The 25119-nt window shown below is 37.7% G+C and overlaps 1 protein-coding gene across 1 annotated transcript in view; it reads right to left on the bottom strand.

The window, feature by feature from the left end:
- Nucleotides 1-25119, bottom strand: part of LOC133842484 (DNA-binding protein D-ETS-3) — a 35362-nt gene that overhangs the window by 8461 nt on the left and 1782 nt on the right. The window contains 6 exon segments of the mRNA XM_062275579.1: nucleotides 2111-2158; nucleotides 4230-4289; nucleotides 7387-7437; nucleotides 18999-19157; nucleotides 21717-22114; nucleotides 22176-22469. Of these exon segments, the coding sequence (XP_062131563.1) occupies nucleotides 2111-2158; nucleotides 4230-4289; nucleotides 7387-7437; nucleotides 18999-19157; nucleotides 21717-22114; nucleotides 22176-22408 (949 nt within the window). The 5' untranslated portion in view covers nucleotides 22409-22469.

Genomic DNA, 25119 nt, shown 5'->3' with positions numbered 1-25119 from the left:
GTGTGTGTGAGAGTGTAAGAGTGTGTGTGTTTCTCAGTGAGCTTTTGCGATTAACTTCAAGTTGAACTTAAGCGGCAACTTGGCAACGGCCTAAACCACACAGCACACAACAACAAACCCAATGAGCTTGACTGAGACAGAGAAAGTGAGAAAGCCCATAGAGTGTGTGAGCCAGAGAGAGACAGCAAGCAAACGAAAGAGCAAGAGAGAGAGACGCTTTGCAATGGCGCTCGGTTCGTGTAAATGTCGCGCCGGAAAATGTTGGGGCGTCTGGATTTTTATGCTAATTCCGTTCAAACGCCATGTTTGCCAGCCATGCTGGAGTAAGGCGAAAAGGGGGCGCGGCCCCCTCACCCATCCTTTGGTGGGGTTATTTAAGGGGTTCAGCTCTGGTCAACAATGGCGGCCCAGGGCAAAGCTCATCCTGGCATAGAATCAATACGAATTATTGATTTTATTCTAGCCAAATACAATGCAATGCCAATGCAGAAATTGAAAATCCACAAAAATTAAAGCTAAGCTCTGAAAAAAATTTGATGTAAATTTACGCTTAGTTGTGCTTTACTACATCAAATAGATTAAAATTATAACATTTGATTATGAAGTGTAAAACTATGATGAAGTAAAATCAAATTGAAATCATGTTCAAACATGTATATAAATAATATAATACTATTATTATAGTTTTTATTTATAATATTTATAGCACTTTGTAAAAAATAAAGAGAGATCACGCTAAGTTGTTTTTTTTTTTCCAACTTATCAAACTAAATAAATGAAAAATTACACATAGATAAACAAATCCTTTCTAAAAAAAATAGAATCAAAATCTTCAAGATAAATTCTTCAAATAATAACTTGAAATTAAAAAATTGTTGAAACCCAATCTTAAAAGTCCATTTTAGTATTAAGAATACGTAAAATTGATACCTTGATTTAAGAATTCGGCTTCTTTGATTCATTTTTTTTACATTGCGTAATCACTATTCAAGATTTTGTTTTAGATTTTAAAAGGTTATTTTATGCTCTTTATATAATATAAGCTTTAAAAATAAAGGATTCACAAAAACTTTAGAAATCTACTTAAATTATAATCTTAAAAAATTATAAATATAAGATAACAATATATAATAATAAGAAAAATAATGTTGGGTCTTTTATCATTATAAAAAAACTTACGATTTATTTAGTCTCAAAAATAGTACAAAATAAAAGAAATTACAGTTACTAAGTAACTTTTTTCACAGTATTAACTTTTATTCAAGCTGATCGTAAACCGAAACGTATACTTTGTTTTAGTTTAACAAAAAAAACAAAAGCCTAATAGAAATTACTTTTAGTGAGTTCCTTTCTCATTGTAGAAACATTTATTCAGGTTGATCGCACAAAAAACATGGTGAACATAAACTTTAAGCCTACAAAACAGGTTTTAAATTGTGAAAATAAAATAACATAATTAAGTAATAAATATAAAAGTTTATGAATGCAATGAACTCAAAGTTTTTCACAGGATTATTTATCACAAGTACCATAAAAACCCTTTCACATTGCACCGTTTTTTTCCGACTCTCTTTTTGGCAATTAATCATAAGTGATAAATGCACACCCACTTTTTAACCCTTTCATAAGTTATTTTTTTGATTTTTTAATGTCAGTTTTGGGCGCGTGCTGACTAAATGCAATCGCATAAAGTTCAAAAATAGAATATATAGAGAAGTATGTATGTAGGGAGCTGAGCCACGCCCAGAGCAACGCTTACACACACGTCCGATATGCGCGGATAATAAATTTCCGAAAAGCACCTTTCGCATAAATTAGAAAAGCTGTAAAAGGGGAGGGGGAACGGGTTTCACCACGAGGTGTGCATGCAATGGGTTAATTTGTTAGGGCGCAACCAGACGCCGCGGTGTAGCCAGTGACTAACGTTAAGCCAGAAGCCAGGAGCCGAGGAGAATCTCAGCCAGAAATTGATATGATAATGAAATGCAGCTCGAGTGGCGAGTCGAGTGTGTGCGAGGGGTTGACTTATGGACACATTGCGGGGCACGTGCCCCACGCTGGCTTGATCAACTTAATCTAAGCACCTGTATCTTTATGCTTTTGAACTCACCTGAGCTGGCCAGTCTGCTGCTGGTGGGTCCGAACATTTGATATGGATCTGCAAAGAAAAAAGGTGGTTGCAGCACATTAGTTTATTCCTTTTTTTCCTTTTTTGTTTGTAAGTGTTTTATGCAAATGTTAATGAAGGACCTGCCAAAAACGGAATACATTACGAAATATATAACGTAAGCCAACATCGAAAAAAAAGAAGGAAAATAGACGTGGGCAAGTTACGTTTCCGCTGATGAAATGAAATGCATTACCGAAAACTGCACTTACAGGCGACGCTGTACAAATGTGGTTCATTTGCGCACAATTGTTGAGTACACTCACACCCACACACTCACTTCGAGTTGAATATCCATTTCACTTATTATCCGGCGCGCATTTCCTGCATGCGCAGCAAAAAGCTTAGCATACTCTTAGGCGCCCAGCGCAGGTGCTTCTAGCTAAAGGTTACACATCTGCTCTGCTCTGCTCTGCTCTCTACTCTATGCTGCTCTGTTTCATAATTCGCATCATTTAAATTCATAGAGTCTGCAGTATTGTTTCTTTGCATTGTTCTCTGCAGCAATTTAATGTCCCGACGGCAGCTACAATGAACAGTTTTGCTGTGGCACGCGTCTTATTCATGCAACGGCCGTCAAAAATTTGACAGCTACAGCAAAAAAATGCACAAGAGACAGAGAGAGAGAGAGAGGGAGAGAGAAATAAAACCAAGCCAAGTTCTTGGCATCGTTTTGAGTGCGTCTGGGCCGCTCTCTAATTGAGAATCCTTTATGGCATTTCAATTGTTTCCATTACGCTTCAATTCAACTGCAACTGTGAATGTGAATGTGAATGAAACGGGGAATACGAATGAGTATTGCGTTGAATGTGCCGCACTTTTGTTTCCATTCGATTTGAAGTGGCGTATTTAAGGTTTTGATTTGCGACAGTATTTCGGGGGTTTATACGATTCACATTTTTTAAAGCGAGGGCGAATCAAATGACGCACGACTCACTCGCAAACACTCACTTTGACTTCGAGTGGTGGTATTTGTTTCAACAGCAAAGAAGTAAAAAAGAGAACCGAACTGAAAAGAAATCGCGTTCCGTACCCGAAACTCAAGTGCCACTTGCAACGTGCGCACATTTCAACTGTGCAACTTTATTAGTATTAGTTGGTAAACAGCCAAACAGCCAAACAGCATCGCCTTTAAAAAAACCTTTCTTCCAGCAGTCGATGTGTTTATGTTTGCCCTCAGATTCAGGCATAAACAATGCGGCACGTGGACTTAAGGACCTTCTATTAGTGCATATTACGAGTATGCCTACACTTTAAATGCTTTTAATGGAACACCATACACGCAACGGGTTTGTTTTTATACCCGCTACCCATAGGGTAGAAGGGTATTATAACTTTGTGCCGGCAGGAAATGTATGTAACAGGTAGAAGGAGGCGTCTCCGACCCTATAAAGTATATATATTCTCGATCAGCGTCAACAGCCGAGACGATCTAGCTATGTCCGTCTGTCTGTCTGTCCGTCTGTCCGTCTGTCCGTCTGTCCGTCTGTGTGTCTGTCCGTCCGTCCGTATGAACACCTAGATCTCAGAGACTATAAGAGATAGAGCTATTATTTTTTTTCGACAACATTTGTTATGTTTGCACGCAGATCAAGTTTATTTCAAATATTTGCCACGCCCCCTTTCGCCCACGCAAATCAAAAAAAAATCGAATAACAAACGTAATTTTAAAGCTAGAGTTACGAATTTAGGTATAAATAATAATTACTATAGTAGTTATGATTCCTGAAAATTTGGTTGCGATCAGATAAAAATTATCGAAGTTATTAAAGAAATACTTTTGTATGGGCAAAAACGCCTACTTACTGGGGGTCTTAGTTACTTTGTCTGACAATCTGGTATATTGTGCCGTCTTTGGTATATTTTGAATGCGGTACTATTTCGATATATCATATATACCATTTGGTATATTTTTTAGTATTTTTGTAGTATATTTGGTATATTTTGAGAAATATACCGCAAAATATATTGCTTTTATTCAAAATGGGTAGCGGGTATCTCACAGTCGAGTACACTCGACTGTAGCTTTCTTACTTGTTCAACTTTCAATTGTGACACTTACCAGGTTGCCGTAGTTGTGTGTGCGGATCATGTTTGATGCTCAGCGCATTCGAGCTATAGCCTGTAAAAATCGGAAAAATAAATAGAACAACAAACAAATTAGTATCGGTCGAAATGGGAAATACAAGTCAAGGGATTAAAAGAGAAATAAATAAAATATTCAGAATTTAAGTGGAGTATGTATGTATTTCGAACTATTTGGTGGCAAATTAAAGAGATTTCAATATTAGAAACAAAATATTCTTTTTTAAAGACAGAATACTATGTATGTTAAATTAACAGTTGGCATATTGAAGACAGAAAACTGTGTTAAAAATGTTATTGAAGTTAAAATTCAAAAATGTATTATTGTAATATAAAATATTCGAAGTAATGGAAACTTATAAATATTATATGATTGCACTATAGTATAAATTATTAAGTAGAGTAATAGTAAAAATACTAAAATATAGAAATGTTAATTTATTTCTGACAATAAGGAAAAAGCAAAATAAGTATGACAAAACAATTTGTTTTAAATTGCCATACCAAAAAATTGCATTCTTATTGAGGCCGTTTAACAATTCGTTGCCAATCTCGACGAATTTTCCAAGCAAAATATTTAGATATCCAGTTGGATTTAAGAAGATGCCTTGAAAGTCTATGTTTTTTTCTAAGCCTTTATATAATATTATTCTATGAAATTAAATTGTAATTTTCAATATTATATACTTATAACGGACTTCATTCAAAAAATAGAATAAAAAGTATATTAATTCTCAGTGATAGCTTTTATCTTTGACATTATCTTTTTATAGATTTCCCTTTCCAAGATAAAATATAATAGATCTAATATACATATATGTTAGTGACATGTCCTTCAACATTCTATCGACATAATCTATTGCTATCATCTTTTTTACACGCTCGATAAGATCACTTAAGAGTCCCGTCAAAAATTGGCCTCAAGCAGATAGCAAACTGTCTGTGAGAGCTAAGCAGTTATGAATAATGTGAGCTTGTGTTGCACAAACACTACAGAACAAGGCAATCAAAGGCATTATCAATTCAACCGCAGTGCAAACATTATCACAGTGCTGTCATCAAAGCAGAAATCAGAGCCGAAGGCAACCGAAAAGGACCTGGAGTGTGACTGTGACTGTGACATGAGCAATGCGGTCGCCTGTTTCATTTTAATGGAATATGATTGTAGAGAAGCAAAACAATGCCGCTGGCAATTCAATTTAAAACTGTTCAGAGAGACAGAAAGAGAGATCTCACGAGAGGCGAGAGACGAGTGTCAAAATGCGTTCAAGTTGTGGCAAACTTCACGCTCTATACAAATTAAAGCCGCAGGCAGCGGGCGACAGGCGACGACGGCCAAAGGACATCAAAATGGGAGTTGGAGATGGCGATGGAATAGAGGGCATGGCTGAGTGGTTATGCACCGCCCGCTGTTGTTTTCGTTGTCACTTATTGTGCAAAAAAGAGGCAACAACAACAGCAACAACATCGTGAACAAATGAGAACTTTTCATATGACATTTTTGGGTTTTGCGCTTTGCGCTTTACGTGGCCACTCAACTGCGAAGAGCACAAAAGACGCCCGATTGCATTTGAGCAGCACATCACAGCAGGAACACTGGAATGGATGGTGTCGGCTGCTCTGGATGCTTCGCTGCTTCCACTGGGTGGGTGGTTGAGTTGGGTTTGGGTTTGGGTTTGGGTACAAAGAAAAACTTTAGCTGCACGATTTCGATGGCATCATCTAGCTGGCAGCGTAAAACATTCAACCAAGCTGAAATTTTTGTGTAAATTTTATGTCAAACACTTTTCATCCGAGATTTTCACGCACTCGCCTCAAGCGATTTGGTTTTGTTTTCGTCATTTTCAATTAAGTGTTTTCATAACTAGCTTAATGAGCAGGTTAAACACTGTGTGTTTTGAACCCCTCTGCATCCCTATGCGTGTCCTCGCTTCGCTTCATTGCACCCTGTTGAACCCTTCTCTACGAGTATACTAACTGACTGACTGACTGACTAAGGGACTAACTGACAACAACACGTGTAGTCAACACCTTTTCGGCTTGTTACTTTTTTTCCTTTCTTTTTTTGATGTGTGTTCAATTGATGCTTGTTGATTTGTTCGATACACATTATTTTTTTGTAAAGCATTTTGCACGGTTCACTGAGCTCCCTTTTCAGCATAATCGCACACGTATTTGCTGTGTGTGTGTGTGTTCTTTGCTTGATAATGAGCACAAATTTAAATATTTATGCATTACTTTTATTGACTTGTGGCCAATAATTTCCCATCATTTGGTGCTCACAAAGTTCGAGGAGACTCGAATTCTTTATATGCCAATTTGTTAGCTTCAAAGTTTGGCAAACTGAGCAACATTTTTGAACTTGTAATATGTTATTTTTACTTGATATAACATTTAACTTTTTGAAAATTGAAAACAAGTACTTAAGAATATAACTCAGTTTTAAAATATTATATAAATAGAATTGTAAGTTACGTGAACAAAAAAAAAAGAATGGCAAATTATAAAAAGAATTGTATTCAATTAAAAAAGAAAAGAAAACATTAAACTTGGATACATACATAATTAAGTAATGTATTACACTGAACAATTTTTTTATTTCTAAATTTTTATTAACAGTCTAATATTCCTTTTTTAGTTGCTAAGTTAATCTGTTTATGTGAAAAATGCCGAGTTGTCCTTTACTGTTTTCTATTCTATTCTTTCTACTCATTTTTTGGTTTTTTGTTTCAATTTCTTTTCTTCTCTTTGCATTTGTAAACATGAAAATATTCCTTTGCTGATAAAGTGTTTAATCAATTGAAAAAGAAAACAGAATTCCGACATTTTCATGTTGTCATTTAATATTTGCATTCCTTATTTTCTTGGTACGGATTTCTGATCAGGCTTTAAGTATTTTCGTTTAAATATAGACATGATAGAAAGCTAAATGTATGTAAAACTCAAGTAACAAGGGACTTTTTGAGATACTCAAGTCTATTATCTATCTCTATTTCTTTCCTTTACTCTGAACATGTTGTAGTTGATCTCTTTTGCTATAGCAGCTTTGATTTTTCCTTTAAAACTTCAAGTACACTTTATGGATTTCCACTAATTGCTTTAACAACTGTCTTCACTTTTAAATATTCACTCACCTTGCGATTGTGTCGAGCTGTGGGAGCCCCACGACGATTTGTACGAGGAATCTAAAAAAAAAGAAAAGAGACGCACAAATTAAGTAAAATGATTTGATAAAATAAATTTTTCACATTGTTGAAATATGGCAAAAGTTCTGCACAACGATGGAACTTAAATGTGATAAATATTAAGTATTAGTTATTAATATTTATTTACTTGGATTCCACGTGGGATTGCCTATGACCGATGGCCTGCCTGCGGATTCACACATTGCCCACTCACCTGCGAAGAGCATTGAGAAATTGCTAAAGCTGCCCGTGGAGCGTGACAAATAATCAGCGGATGACTTGATGTCAAGCATTGTGACAGCAGCGTCGGCAAAACACCGCCGGCGGTTGCCCAAAATATGTTTTGTGCAACGTTTCCTTCACTCTTCTTCTTCTTCTGTTTTTCTTTACGATTGTCTGCCTATTTGCCTAGCACAAGAATTGGCAATTGTTTTGCTGGTCTTGCGGTAAATTGGTCGCCGGATCGGAAGCTAATAATACGCACACAAGCACATAGTAGACGACACGGATATGGACACAATTTTTTGGAGGTTCCAACGCACAACAACGACAGCGACAACAACAAAACCGGAGCTCAGCAATTGAATTTATTTAAAAAAGTCAACACACGGCTGGCGGCAGCACGACGTCGCGAGAAGGAACAGGAAAAGGAACGGGAACGGGAACGGGAAAAGTGACGATCGGAACCGGTTACCGTTACCGGACACCTCGACTTCCGGTCGAGCTTTCCAATGCACTTTGGACCTGCTTTGATTTTTAGTCTGTCTCTCTATGTGTGAGTGTGTCTCTCGATTTATATGTGTCAATCAGAAGGCGCTTCTTGTTGTTGTCTGTTTTGTGTTGTTTTCTATATAAGCACACGAATCACGAATCGCATCGCATCGCGTATACGCAGCGTGTAAATCACTTTCACGGTAGGCAGAGTGTGTGTGTGTGTGGAGTGGAGAGTGTTTTTATTCTGAGATATTTGAGCACTGACACCGGGGATTGCGTCCGATCTGTGGCACGGCAGCGTAACAATTGATTTCATTCCGTCGCCAAATCGCGCATATCCTGGCCGGGCTACCGGGCTGGGCTACACACACACACACACACAAAAATCCCAGTCTCGCTGCCCAGTTTTGCAACCCCTCAGTGTACCAAAGGCGCAGGCTCAGGCCAGTAAGGGAGTGTGGGAGGGGGTGGGTTCTGCAGCTGGTGATTGCTGGTTCGCTGGGTGGGTGGTTGGCTGCTGACGTTGTCGTTGCTGCTGCTGCTGCCTCAATTGTAGCTACTGCTTTTGTGTATCTATCTGTCTGTCTGCTACGCGCTCTCTGTCTGTGCGTGTGTGTATAAGTGTGTGTGTGTGTGCGTGTGTGTTGCCGACTCTGTTTGACGACGACGTCGCTGCTGTTGTCCTTTATGCGCCAGGATATACTTAGGTTATAATCCACACCAAAAAGGCAGCCACCCCTTTTCCGCCGAAACACCAATCAGCGTTGAGACAAGGTGTGGCCTAGCTTTGCACACACATACACACTCACACACACACACTTACACTCTCGCTCTCTCTGTGTATGACAAACACACGGCGAAAGCTTTTTGCAAATGGCAGCGTTTTACACTCAGAACTTTGCTTTCTTCATGTTTATTTTTGTTTTTGGGCAACTTAATGCTTATGAACAGCGACAAAACTGTGCACTATCGATCACAGTTTCATATCTGATAAAGTGCTGTCCCCCCCTCTCTTCCCTACCTCATGCTTTACTCTCTCATTTCTCCTCATTGTAGGAGGTTACCGTTTCCACTTGAAATCAGCGCCGCAGCTTCGTTGCTGCCACTTGTCAGTGCGCTCTCTCTCTTTCTCTTTTTCAGTACACACTCTCTCGCTTTCTCTTGCTAACTCTACGTCTCTCTCACACTCTAGCACTCTTGCTCGCTCTCTCACTCTGTGTATGCTCTATTCCTTTCTGGGTGCCTCTGTAGGCGACACTGACACTGCCTGGGCAGCCAGCAAGGCAGCGAAGCAGCGCTCAGAAGTGGCGTCGCCTTTTTTAGTGGGTGACACGAAGCAACAAGGACGGATGTATTATCCACTTCCTTTTTCCTTCCACCAAACACAAGGATATTACCGTTTCGTCGTTCGCCTACACAGTCAGCAGTCTACACTCCCAAACACCCACGCACACACACCCGTTACACACACACACACACACTTGCATATAAACGCTGCGCATGAGAAATTCAAGTGGGCGTTGGAGTACAGAGTGCAGGCAGTTGCAGAGGGGGGGAGGAGGGGACTCAAAGGGGGGGTCAGGGGTAAACACCTGAAAACAATGAAGGTGCTGGGAGAGTGAGTGATGGCCATTGAAGTTGCTTGTTGCGATGGCTCGCATCGACAATAGTTACTATACGATGTTCTTGTTGTTGTTGCCCGCTGATTGCAAGCGCTGCGTGGGGATGCGTTGACGTTGACGACGACGTCGCAGTCGCTGCCACAGTCGACGCCAGCTTCGACAGCGTCGTCAACGTCAACGTCGCTTTAGCTGCCTCAAGTGCAACTTTTGCTATGGAAAATATATGATACAGACACACACGCAGAGTACACACTTACACACACTCACACCCACACTCAGCACTCATATTCACTCACACTCACTCACACACACTCACACTTACTTCACTTTCGCAAGTTTAATTAATTTTTGTGATCATTGAAATTGTTTTTGCCTAGCTGCAAAACCCGTTTCGTTTCGTTGCGTTTCGCTTCGTTTTGTCCTGCCGTCGGCTGCCAATGTGCCTTGGTCCTTTTGGGTCCCTTGGTCCTTTGGGTCCTTCTGCCACTGTTGTGGGTGGCTAATTCACAGGCGTCAACGTACAAATTGCAGCTGCTCACCCACGTTCACACACAAAGTGAATGCTTTTATAGTTTCTCTCTCAATTTTTTTTTTATTTTTGTTTTCTGTTCATTCCTTGCTTTGCTAAAAACAAATTTCGATTTTCACACACACAGCAAAAAGTTGGCAAGTCAAGGCAAATGACAAGCTTACATGGTTGTGTGTGTGTGTGCGTGTGTGGGTGTGCGAGTGTGTGTTTGTATACGATGGAGGAGAGTGTGTGTGTGTAGCTGCTGCCAAGCTTTGACAAGTTATTTAATAAAAGTTATCTGAAAGGCGGCTTCAACTTCAGCTCAACAACAGCCATTTATCATCATATGCTCTTAAGCAACGAGGGTCGCTAGGCAAGTAGTAAATATCAATTAAATCCGATAGATATTAATTAAAAAACAAATCAAAACTCCTTTCAATTTCAGCCTAAAGTCTTTAGTTAACTCAATTTGTAACCTCGAGATTAATAATAATAATAAAATTATTAATTAAAAAAAAACGGTCTAAGGGCCCAGCAGCCAGTACTCTTTCATTTTCTAAATTATATATTTAGTATTAAATACTAGATTTCATATATTAAATAATAAATAATAATATATAATAATAATAATAATATATAATAATAATAAAAAAATACAAAGTTGTTGAACCATATTTTCATTCTTACTTTAGTTGTTTCTGAATTCAGCCTTTGTAGAGTTTTATTCTAAAAATCTTTCTCTGAAACAATTTTGAATACGATTGTAATTAAGAATTCTTTTTTTGTATGGCTAAATAAAGTAGTTCTTAAGTTTTTCTTTCTCTTTCTCTCGTTTTTCACCAAACTCAACAATAATACTCATAAATAACATATTAATTCAATGCAATACTATTTTAAATTATTTTTGGAGCGCCCTTGTCATATCTTCCCATTTCTATCCAAGAGAATTCAAAGTAATATAAAATGCGAAAAAAGACAATTTTTATACCCGCTACCCATAGGGTAGAAGGGTATTATAACTTTGTGCCGGCAGGAAATGTATGTAACAGGTAGAAGGAAGCATCTCCGACCCTATAAAGTATATATATTCTTGATCAGCGTTAACAGCCGAGACGATATAGCCATGTCCGTCTGTCCATCTGTCCGTCTGTCCGTCAGTCCGTCCGTCCGTATGAACACCTAGATCTCAGAGACTATAAGAGATAGAGCTATAATTTTTTTTCGACAGCATTTGTTATGTTTGCACGCAGATCAAGTTTATTTCAAATTTTTGTCACGCCCACTTCTGCCCCCGCAAATCAAAAAAAAACCGAATAACAAGCGTAATTTTAAAGCTAGAGTAGCGAGTTTTGGTTTATACAATAACTACTATAGTAGTTATGATTCCTGAAAATTTGGTTGCGATCAAATTGTGGAAGTTATTAAATAAATACTTTTGTATGGACAAAAACGCCTACTTACTAGGGGTCTGAGTTGCTTTGGCCGACAATCTGGTACATTGTATATTGTCGGTGTACTATATCGATATACCAAACATATCATTCGGGATATTTTTAATATTTTTTAGTATTTTCGGTATATTTTGAAAATGATACCGCAATATTTTGGCTTTATTAAATTTGGGTAGCGGGTATCCCACAGTCGAGCACACTTGACTGTAACTTTCTTACTTGTTAGCTCTAGCTTTTTGTACTCAGTTAAAATATATCAATAGTAACTAAAAAAAATTAATGATTGGAGGATTATTAAAGATAGCACATCTCTCTATAAAAGAAGCCACAAGGCTATATAAAATAGGATGAATAATAAAGCTAAGTTGCCACATTTGCAACATTGAACGAAAAACGAATTTATTAATTTCGATATTATCACTAGATTATTACTGTTCTAACAACCTTTTTACATATATGATCAAATAATCCTTACTGAAGAAGCGACCCTCGCATTGAAGCTTATATGTATGTGTTCAAGTGCGTGTGTTTGTATATGTGTGCGTGTGTGTGTGTTAACCAGTGCTAATGGAATCTAAAATGGCTAAATAGCAATTTGCTGTTCTTTGCGAAGGCTGCCGCCAGCAGAAAGCGAAGGAGACGAAGGTGGAGCAGCAAGGAGACGCCCAAGTTTACTTGGCTCAAATGTTTGCCAGGACTCTAGGTCGCTTTCAAAGTGTGTGTGTGTGTGTGTGAGAAATGGTGTGAGGCTATGCCAAAGTGTGTGTGTGTGTGTGTTTGAGATTTAGTTGGTATTTTAATTGCATTCATTATGTAATTTCATTTTCACGCTTGTGGCGAAACTTTAAATTAATTTCTTTTGTGGCGTAGTTTCCGCCATTTTGCCGCCCTCTTCAACTCTCTCTCTCTCTCTCACACTCTCTCGCTCTCCCTCCACACGCTGTAGGCGAACATTTCCGTTGGGAGAGCTATTTAAGCTGAGGTTTTGTAAGGCGCCACACCTACGATTACATTCTCGTGTTTTCTTTGCAAATGCGTCATCTTTGACGCCCTCCCACAATCGCGTACCACAATCGAATTCCCCTTTCTGCTGGCAATGCATCAAGGTCTGTCCATTTATTTGTGTGTGTGTGTGCAGTGAGAAGTCAACGGAGCGTCAAGACAAACATGATACAAACTGTGGGGGGAAAAGCAACGATAGAGAGAAACTGAGACTGAGGACAGGGAGCATATTGTCTGACTTGGGCAACCACCAACATTTGCAGTTAATAAGAAACGCAATCAACGCTGCGATTTGTTTTCTCAAGCTCAATAAAGCAGCCGAAAAAAGCAGAAAAGAGAATAGCGAAAGATAGACAGAGAGAGAGGTAGAGAGAGTGAGAGAGATGGCTGAAATGTTGCTAATATTACGCGCGTCTGTGTGCATGCAACAAAAACAGACTGCCTACAATAACAACAAGAGTCAAGGCAGGGCAAGGAATGGAAAGGAGCTGTTGTTGTCCTGGCACACGTGGCCATTAATGACGTATGAATGATGTAACACGCGACGGCAACAACAACAACGACAGCAACAACAACGAGTCAGAGGCACGTGGCCAACTGGCCGACTGCTTGCCAGAGGCATGACAGCCACGATTCGAGGCAAGGGGCAACCTATGACGACGACGACGTCGACTTGGAATGATTGCTCCTTTCTTGGCGGGTCTTTAATAAGAGTCCATTCGACAGCAAGGATTGCTCACTTTTTGCCTGCAGCCATTTTATGCGTTTGTGTTGTGCTTTTTGTTATTGCTGCTAAAAATGCGTATTGTTATAATCCCAATCACAACATGTACGAAAGGGATATGGTTCAATATGAGTGTAACGAAGTTGCTATACTCTAAAACAAATGGTAGTCACATTTTTTATGTTTTGAAGAGTTTTTCTTATGTTTTAAAAACTTTAAGAACAAAATTAAAGATCATTTAGAAATACTAACTGTTCGTAAAAGTATTATATGCCTTCAGATGATTGATCATTAAAGAAGTTTTCTTGTATCTTAATAAACTTGAGAAAAAATAATATCATTGTTTTGTAAATTTGAAAGTTTACAAAAAGTAATATATCAGGGGTGTCAGAAAAAATGTTATCTCTGAAACTGAATTACAATCAAATCAAAACTAATTAATGAGCTTATATATTCCTAAGTACTCATCAGAGTAAGACAATTTTTAACTTCGAAGGCATTCAAAAGCCTCAGAAGAGCAACATGCCCTCTCCCTTACAGTGTAGAAATAATACGAGTACAATGCATATTGTTATTTATATGAGTCTGACTCTTGGCTGGTTCACAATTTGTTAATCAAATGGGCGGCAACGGCCATAAAGTGACAACCCATAAATCAGCTCTCAATTGGCTATAGCAATGGGTTAATGGTTATTTTTTTAGCCTTGCTTTCTTTTTCCGCTATTCCAATTGAATTAAATGGAAATATTGAATACTGAATATGTACTTATTGTATTTATGCGATTGTGAATGTTGTTCAAAATGTTAAAGGATATGTTATTATGTGTAATATATATACGATTGATATTGATTATAGTGTGTGGTGCTCACAGATACTTAAAGTATATTTAACTGCTGTTAACCTTTCGATAATTATAACTAAATTTGGGGATTACTGTATGCACAATTAAGAGGACTGCAGACGAGATTGTAAGACACAAACTATGCGTTCTCAATTAATATACCACAAAAAATACTGAAATCAAGTATACAAAATAATGTATAAAAATACTAATATACCACAAAAGGATGAAATAAAATATACATATTTAGTATATTTGTGTAACAAGTGACAATATACCGTAAACAATACCAAAATAATAGTGTATATTTGGTATATAACAAGTACTAATATACATATAACAACTCCTAATACACCGCCAAAAAAGTGTGAAATTAAATATGCAAAATAGTGTATATTTAACACATTGATATAACAACTGCTGTCAACAAAATAATAGTTCTATCTACATATTATAATTTGTGAGATATAGCTCTCCATACAGGGAGACAGATATTGAGACCTCTTGAGGCCCTTCGAGATGAAACTTCATTAACTAAATAATACAAAAATTGTTCAATATTAATTTGTCGTATACAAACTTCTCATTTTAAAAACAATTTTAAAGGAAAAGAAATCGAACAATCTTCATTTCAAGAAAATTTCATATTCAAATAATATCAGAAATCTAGAAAAAGCAATTAATATCAGCAACAATTTAACAAACTTATTATTCACACAATTCCCACCGACCAACCGAAAAAACCAATTCCCACAAGTATGATAAACACAAACATTAAAAGTGAAAATTGTAATGACAACAAATTACAGACACGAAGGGAACCATTCCCAAAAAAAGGAGCAGCGAAAAGGCAAATGGGCAAATCAATGAAGGAAAAACATATTGTAGTTGTTGCCGTGTCCACGGTCGAAGTCCTTTTTTTCTTCGTTCCCTTTTTCGGTTGTCTGTCTAAACAATGCGCGTTATAATTGCGCAATCGAAACTGCAGCAAGTTGTTCGAGAGTCGAGAGGGTGGGAGAGAGAGAGGAGGTGATTGGTTGACTTTTGAAGTGGGGTGCGATTTGACGACTCCGATTACGAAGGACGTCGCGACGTCGCGTTGGCGGTTAACGGTTAACGGCAGCGTTTGACTTCTGTTTTTTGAAACATTTTTGAAAGCTAACATATTCACACGCTGACCCTGGGCATTGGCCCGTGCCAGGAGACGACAATCAGCAGCGAAAGGGGGCCAATGACAACAAACAACAAACAGACAAACAAACAATTAACATACAAGTTATACAGTGGCAAGGGTTTCAATTCAGGTTGAGGTTCGAGGGTTGAGAGAGCGTCGAGGTTCACGTGTCGAGTGTCATAAATTACGGCGGTTTGACTCGTGCGACCCTCGAAATTGTCAATTGCCCAGATTGACTTTTTGGCGATTAATGTCTCTCACGGTTTCTCTCTCACGTGAGTTGTGTTACTTGAGATAAAACCCAAAAAATGCTGAACGAGAAAAAATCAAAACTGCAACACAATAAATTGTTTGCTGTTTGCTGGCTGCTTGTGTTTGGTCCTTTGGCTCGAAGTCATAAATTCAATTGACAACTAAATTGCAGTCGCTTGGCCACCGGAGACGCTTCGACACGGCCACCTCCGGCTCTGGCTGCGCTGCGTTTCCGGCGAGGTGCAAACGACGCGTCGACCGACGTTCGCCGCAAAAGTAGTGGAATTAGAGAAGAGAACGAGTTCGAGTTTGAGTTCGAGAGTCCTTGTCGTCGTCGTCCTTTCTAAACTTTCAAGTGCGCGTGATTTTTGATATTTCATGTCGGAAGCAGGTCATTTTCAAGCGCATAAATCACAATGCTGGCTGCCCAGCGGAAACAACCTGTTGCTCAACTCTCTCTCTCTCTCTCAGTCTCTAACTATTTTCTATTTTATATTTAGATTTTTTTTCATTTAGAATAGTTCAGGGGCAAATTTGTAGCTTGCATTATCGTCAGTGCAAATCAGTGCACAACTATTCGTAAATTAGCAACATTTTCCAGCTTGTTGCCGTCATCACAATTATCATCACAATCATCATTATCATCATCGTCATCGTAATCATACTGAGGCAATGCCAAGAGGGAGGGGGCAACAATGAATTGATTTATGAGCAGCTCGTGCACAAATCTCAGGGGGTTGCCATAATGACTTGGCTGGGAGTTAAGTGAACCGCGAAAAAGGCCATGAATAAAAATATTTGGACATCAATACGCTCACACACACACACATTAACCCACACACAGTTGTCCTGGGAAAAAGTTTGGTATGTGAACCATGCCAAGTCATGCTCATATGTTTTTTTAGCGAGCCCAAAAAAACGTTCTTATGTATGTATATATTTATATTTTTAAGCATTAATATGCGCGCATAAATTTAAGCCAAGCGTCAGTCCGCGAAGCTGTCATAAAGGACACGACGGGGACAAGGCCAAAAAGGACACGCGAATTGTATTGAAGAAGCTGGCGCCACATTTTTGTACCATATTTATATTCTTTTATATATTTTTTGGCTGTCAGCAAATGTGCGCCAGTTGGCACACCAGCAACCAGCAACCAGCAACAGCAGCAGCAACAGCATTTTCAATTTATTTTCACAGCCTGAAACAATTACGAAAAATGAAAAACGAATGAAAAACAAACTGTGCGCAAATGAAATCAGAAATTAAATTTGAAGTGAGCAAAACATACGGCGCCCTGTCATAGCAAGGGGCATAGGAAGGGGAAGGGGCAACGACTGAATGGAGTGTCGAGTACTAAGCACCGAGGCAAGGACAACGTTGTGACAACAGCAACGTGGCGCTGCTTTATGGGCGTTCTAAATGAATGAGTGGGTGTGGCGCAAACTCAACTCGCAACTCAACCGCCGGCTGTGTGTGAAGAGACGTTCAAGGGTTGGCAGATTATGCGATTAAGTTGAACATTTTTGAAGATACACGCAACTAACGAGCAACAACTGTTAACAAGTTTCAACAATTCGCAGTAAACTTAATTAAGTTAGTGAAGTGAGCTAAGCAGTTATGGCATTTACTTTTAGATAAATGAGGATAATTTTAAAGCAGAACAGTTAGTTACAGCTAGCTAATCAAACAGCTAGTTATCAAAATTTTGAAATAATGAGAAAACTAAAATGAGTAAATATAAAAGCGTAGAATAGGAAAAACTAAAATAAAACAAAATTGCTTTTAAAGTTTCTGAGTTTAATATTAATTAGGAAAATTAATATTTTTATTTCTCTTATTCTTAATACATAATATATATATAAAAGTATTATAAATGATTTAAATTAATATTATAATGTATGTTTAATTGTTAGTAAAATATCAAAATAACGAGAAAACATAACTAAACAATTTTAAAAATGGAGAATTGCAAAACTTAGTTAAAACCAACTTGCTTAAAAATTCACAAAATAGTAGTTTAGCTTTTAATATTTAGAAAAATATTAAAATAGTTATTATTTATTTTCACTTAAATCTCTACTGTAGGAATATCGCTGCCTATTTTCAATAAAACCATATTCTAAAAATGTACCGAATTAATATACCAAAAAAATTATAATATATACTGAAGGCTATATTTGGTATATCGATGTAGTACAACATTCCAAATATACCATATAGTACAATGTTTACCAGATTGTCAGCTAAAGCAACGAAGATTTGATCTCAGAAGGCATTTTTTTGACATTCAAAATTGTTTCTTAGAAACTTCTAAAATTTCCAGGAATCATAAATACTGTTTTTACTATTGTATGTACCAAAAGAAGTATTGAAACATTAAACAAGGTTATATTAGTATTAAAAGCCGATTATTTGTTTACTTTGAAAACTAACAACAATTTATTTAGCTTTCAATAATTTATGCAGATGTAATCAATCAAAGTATAAATTAATAATGCAATAAGTAGCTCAACTACAGCAAATAAAGGCAATGAAAATTTGTTTGTTTTATTTACCCTTTGTCGCACTTCAATCAGTATGCACAAGTAACCACTCAATTGTCCATGCTGAAATTTATCTCACACTCAAAGAGCTACCCCTCGGGAGTTTTTACCATACAATAATCATCCCCCACCCCTTGGTCTGACTGTGATAGCCACGCTGTCATCGACGCGTGCGCCCTAATGCGCTTCACATAACATTTTGATCATTTTATGATCTGTCGATTAGCTTCATTGTTGTTAGCCCATCTCCCCCCTTAGTCTTTAGACTGGTGTCTGATGAGAGCTATCTCTCAAGGGTGTGTGTGTGTAGAGTGTGTGTGTGTGCGGAGTAACACGCTTAATAGGATTAGCACTGAAGAGCACTTATGAGTCAAATTATCAACGGTAGCAAGAGCAATTGTTTTGACTGTTGCGTTTTGTATGTTGACAGTGCCAAGGACTTAAGGACACACACACACACACACATGAATACACACTATTGTTTGGGTAACTTTCCCACCATGGTCTCCTGCTGGCAATAAGCAACAAAAGCCTGAGCACAAGATTAAGCTCAAGGCATCAAGAAAATCAAAGTCAAGTGTGCAGCCAACATTAAACGGCAACATAAAGCAGCGCCCTCTGTTGTGCTGTGACGAAACACTGCAAATGGTTGTTGTCCTGACTGAAAGCTGTCGCAACTTAACGACTAAAGCTACGTATGATGAATGAATTGTATTGGGAACTTACACAATGCATTTGAGCCACCAGTTGTGGTATTATTGCTGCTGCTGCTGCTCTTGCCAACGCTGTGCCTGCCCAGATCGCTGCTCGACGCCGAGGATGAGGAGGCGGCAACGACAGCGGCATGCGTCGAGGACGTTGTGGCGCAATCCAATGTCGATTTTTCTGCAAGTAAAGCGAAAAAGCAACACATTAATTGCCAGGGCAGCACAAATTTGCACACTCAGCACTCGACGCTCGGCACGCTCTCGCAATTGGCCACGCAGTGCAACCAGTGAATGGAGCCACTCATAAATCTTCACATAGATAATTGTCAGCGTCTCGTATCAAAAACTAACAGCCCGTTTATTTATGGGCCCAAATTATGGTACTCGCAGTCTACATGCCACACTCTAAGCTTAGTCCTTATAGAGCTGGTGCTGTCGGTTCGACCGTGACGCGGCTGACACGCAACGCCGCTCAGCGTTCACCCTCCACAGAGCCTGTGAACCGCAAAACACATAATAGCTACTGAGGGTTGTGACTTCAGCAGACTAACCGACCAACCGAGCAGTCGACCCATCCATCCATCGACCAGTAGCAATGTTTAATTGCCGTAAATCTTTGTTTGATGTAAACAACAATAAGATGAACCGAGACATTCGCTACGCTCTCAATTGACATGTCAATGCGACAACATTCCAATCCCGTTCTCAGTCTCGCATCCTGCGATGTTAATCTATGTTAATATGCATGAAGCTCAGCCAAATGTGAGTTGCGAATATGACAGTGTCATAATTGTTTCCCAGCAAAATATACAAAAGAATCGCTTTTATGTCAAGCAAATTGAAATATTTCGAAAAAACAAACTGCTACTTAAATTGAGCATATCATTAAATTCACTGAACTTTATTTTAAATGCAATAAACTTAAAATAATATAAAACAAATTTAACTAAAATATTCTTTAATTTTCATCTTTCTTTCGCAATCAATACTAAAACGCATAAAAAAATGTCACCAATAAATTTGCGGAGCAAAGTACTGAACAACTAAACTAGAAAAAATATAATATATGTAATAAAAAATATAGAAAATTAAGTACTACTAAAATTATAAATATAAAATAAAAATGAAAAGGAGTTTGACCAAAATATAGTATATTTTATTCTTACTTTCTTTCTTTGTTAATAAAACGTCAAAAAACAATCAACACTTAAGTAATTGAAAAAAAAACCAAACAGAAGTTTTCCACTTTGAATAATAAATTTATTAGGCAAAGTTTCAAATAAATCAATTATCAAAACATATACAATATTTAAAAATATTCAAATTACACAATATTTAATATTTATGCGTTATGTTAGGTTTCAATATGTACTCTCAATTATAAGTAACTAAAATATGAAAATAAAATCCTCAATACAAATACTAGACCAAAAAAAAAAAAACAAGGACTTCAGCTATAAATTTGCAAAGCGAAGTACTAAAAACGAAAATAATGAACTTGCAAAAATTCTTATAATTTATCTGCGACTTTCAGAATCCTTATTTATATTCATCATACTCGTATTTCTTGCAGCACAATTGTAATTATTTTTTGCTTGTGTGCTTTGTGCGCAAAATATAATGAGTTACGCATGACAAAGTCCTTTTACTTTGGCCAAGGAGCCGAGAAGCAGGCAAAGAAATTGCGGAGAAATTTGCTTGAAAGGATTCGTTTTGATATTTGCTTGAGCGCGTCGACTCGACTCAGCTCGACTCGACTCGAGTGGAGTTTGAGTCGACAGCCAAGCAGGCAGGCAGCCATTTTGTGTGGCTGAAGGAAGAAAAAGAACCTGCCACCCACTTGCTTGTCATATTGAGATCCGGCTTAGCAAAGCGACATTTACCGTTCCACTTTAAGCAGCACATAAAGCCAAATCCAAAGACAGAGCGCTACAATTGAAATTTGACCAAAAAAACGGAATGGAAACGAAATGAAACTTGACTTAAAGATACTCTGCATTAAAATGTAATCTCCACTAATACTCCTTTAGAGTCTCACTCTTTTTTTACAGAGTATCACCAACAAAAAAGAAAACTTTCGTATGAAAACAATTGTAGAACATGGCAGCGAAGGCGGCATAACAAACTCTTGCCAGGCACGCGATGGACAGTGCATTTTTGATGTTTCTATCAAACCGCTGGCAAAACTTCTCCTTTAAATCCTCTCCCCCCCACCAACATTATAAGCCACTTCCGTTGTGGCGGCATAAATTGATAAATACCAAAAAAAAGACAGAAGTACAACAAAAAAAGCAGACTGAGGGCGACCTCAGGACCTTGACGTTTATATGGATAATTCAATTTAGATTTTTATAATTTTTGCTGTTGTCTCATTTTTTTGTTGGTTGTTTTTTTTTTTTGTTGACTTTTCATTCGTGCTGTTACAACAAGCCAAAAATTATGTACATGGCATGCCGCAGACCGTCTCTCTATGCTTTCCTTGCTTTTTTTATTTTCGTCGTTTTTTTCCTCTTTATTTGGCCCATAAAATGTAACGTTGGCTCGGACAATTTTCGCTGGTCGCTGGTCAGCATATGTTGTGTTGTTGGATGTGTTTAAATAAATACGCGAAATTTGCCACTTTTGTAAAAGAAAATCTGTTTTTTGTTTGGCCGGAAGTGATGTATTTGTTTTTCCGCCATTTTCGCTGACATTTGTGCCAGCCAGAAAGAGAAGGTCAGTGGGTTGTTTTATTTACCTGTTCGAACTTTGTGCTCCACATGCGACGTGCTGCTCGATGCTGAATGCGGCACTGGCACCGTAGCTGAGCTGACCACATCCAGTGTGGCACTCGGCAGCTGGCCACCGGCGCTGGACGTGATGACTCCATGCTGTGTGCCTGCTGGTGAGCAACCCGTTGGCGGTTGCAGCGTATCCAGGCGATGGCGTTGCACACTTCCCCCCAGAACTCCAGCGCTGCTGCTGCTCACAGTGTTATAGTTAAGCACACCCACGCCCACGCCCACTCCCACTCCAACGCCCACTCCGGCGCTGGGATTGTGTGACAGGCCAAGACAATTTCCAGCTCCACTTCCGTTCTGCATGGCAGGCAAGGTGTCCAGCGTGTCGGTCAGACGTTGACTGGAGTAGATGTCACTGTGGCACGCAAATTGCTTTAACACCTGATGATAATCTGCAATGCAATGTTCTCACTCACCTGAAGGCGCTGCTTGCGCCAAAGAAACTGCTGCGATCCTGAAGCGCTGCTTTTGCCTTCTCCACGCTCTGTTTCAGCTGCTCGAACGTCGACTGATGGAAGCGATACGATGTCCAGTCGGGTGAACATTGTCCCAGCGTCAGGCAATCCTCGGTCTTCACCTGGGCCAGCGTTGGCGGCGATACTCGCTTCAAGTCCAACGCCGTTTGATACGAACACGAATTCTCGTACATGGCGCGACCTTCTGAAGCGTCAATGGCTAGATGTTGGTTGAGCAAAGGATTCCACTTGACTCTGTGTGGGCAGAAGAATGTTTAGTTATTTATGAAGCAATTAATGCATCTAATATTTATTTTGGGATACAAATTTCAAATATTTTGGACTCTTTGTCAGATAAATTTTAAATGGAATTATATATTTATTGATTATTTATTTCATTTGTTTGTACGTTAAACATTGATATACAAATATTAAAAATATATTGTTGCTTAATTATAAATTAATTAATAATTAATTAACTTAATTAATTTGTTGAATATAACTAGTAAGAAAAATTAAAAATTATGAAATTGTCAAAAGTAGATATTACTTATATTTTCGCAAGCGTTGAATTATGTATTAATGAAATGGGAGTCAAAACAATAAAAATAAAGAAAATTCTCCACATTAATTTGTTAAATATTTAAAAAGATAATTTGATCAAATAAACATAACAAATATAAAAAATGATTCATTTTGAAATAGATTAAAATCGTATAAAAGCATAATATGTGCTGAATTGTATTTCAATGAAAAGGAAATATGAGTTTAAAAACCGGTTGAACTACAGTAAAAGAGTAATTTATTGAAATCCTACAAAACAATAAGAAAACAAAAACGATTATATTAAAAATACAATCAAAAAAGAAACGAACTTTAGTTGTATTAAAAACAAGCAGATAAACAACAAAAATATTCAATTTAGTAAACTCACATTTAGATAACAGCACAGGAAAATTTTAATAAGAATAAGCAGCAAACTAATTTTATAGAGAGAAAATTTACCTAAAACAAAAATCAATTTAAAATCAAATTGTCAACCTTTAATAATAATTTTAATAAGAATAAGCAGCAAACTAATTTTATAGAGAGAAAATTTACCTAAAACAAAAATCAATTTAAAATCAAATTGTCAACCTTTTAACAACTATAACGTTCGTAGAAATTTGATTTTTCTAATCTATCGAAAATATTGAATATAAGTAATAAAATGATAGTAAGTTTCTACATTTACTAAACATTCCTGTTGTCATAAAATCACTGTTCTTTAAGAAAAACCTATTTTTTTTTTTAGCTTGGTTTGTTTTTATTGGCAATTTTAAAGTATATAAAACATATAGCACTTTAATGTAAATCTTTTTTGCCAAGCTCTTGTTTAGGACTGAAAAGTTTGATAAAAACTGGCAGTCATAAATCAAAGTGCAATTGCCTGCAATTAATGGCAGCAATTTAAAATGGTTGCAAAAATAACACACTCGCACATAATTAGCCGAAACTAGCAGCTAGAGCTAGAGAGCTAAGATATATAGCCAACCGATATACATATGTATGTATGTATGTGTATACAGAAGCAGACGACATGCATAATTATCTGCTTGGTTATTTATTGTGCTGTGTTGCGTTCTGCTTGCATGGGAGTACGCTGCGTATGAGCGTTATGCGTGGGCGGCAACAATTTGAGCGTGCTTTTCTAATGGCCAAATGGACAGAGACGGGCGCTGACTATGCGCTATTGTTTGTTGAGTGTTGCATGCCATGCAAATTTTTGCACTCTGCCTTCATCGGAAGTTGCTGGATTTTGATTTATGCCAACGAAATTTATGCCACAAATACTCGCATTCAAAACAGCAGCCCAAAAGGGGGGTGGGGAGTGCAGTCAGTGCTCAAGCTAAGAACTGATTCTTAAATTTCAGAGCAACTTTAATGTTGCTGCTACATTTGATTATCAGCAGTGTCGCATCTACAACATCATCATCATCAACAACAATATAAACGGCCTGCACACGCCTTGTTTATTATTTATCATTGTGTTCGCTCTCGTCTCGTTTTTTACATGTTCCAGCAAATTTGTGAACGGTCGAGGCACAAACATCACGCAGCCATTTTGAAGTTATCGCATTCGTTGAGCGCGCGCACACCGGAAATACGAGCAGGATACCAGGATGCCTTGACTATGCCAGCATTGGGGATGTGACGCGTGCTCTGATGCTCGTAGTTGAGTGAAAAGATTGCCAGGCATTAATGCCAATACACATACATACATATGTATATAACATATTTTTGCATACTGTTCATATCTCTGTCTAATGACATAATGCCCAAGCAGAGCTTTTAATTAACAGGATGAGGCCACACGCGACCTCGTCACAGGCAGCAGCCACTTTAATGGTTTGTAAGATTTCCCAATCGACGCTGGTTAATGGGTTTGCTAGCCGAGCTCGAGCTTGAGCATGAGGGGAGGCGGAGGCGGAGCCGGGAACGTTACTGGTACCGGGGCGTGGCTATTTTACACGTAGTTGAATTTATCAGATTTTTCTTCAGATTTAACTAAATTACTTGCTCTCAAGGACAATAAGCGCGTGTGAATATGGAAAAGAAAATGTGTTTATGGGATGGAACTCGCAATTAAAAGTTATCAATAAAATCTATTCATAATAATAATTATTACACAAATTTAATAAATTCTTATTTGGGGTTTAAAGTCATTTTATTTTCAATTTACTGCTGTGGACAAAAAGTATTTGTAAAATGAAGACTCGTTATTTATTCTTTTACTATGCATAAGTAGAAACATAGATTAAGTACAAAATATATTAACATGAAAAGTAATGATAAGTTAATTAATATAATAAAAGCCCCCATGAAATAATGGTTAGTAGAATAATAATGATAATCCATGTCAAAA

This window comes from Drosophila sulfurigaster, chromosome 3, assembly GCF_023558435.1.
Source record: "Drosophila sulfurigaster albostrigata strain 15112-1811.04 chromosome 3, ASM2355843v2, whole genome shotgun sequence".
Lineage (NCBI taxonomy): Eukaryota > Metazoa > Arthropoda > Insecta > Diptera > Drosophilidae > Drosophila > Drosophila sulfurigaster.
This window is presented reverse-complemented; position numbering and strand designations above follow the sequence as displayed.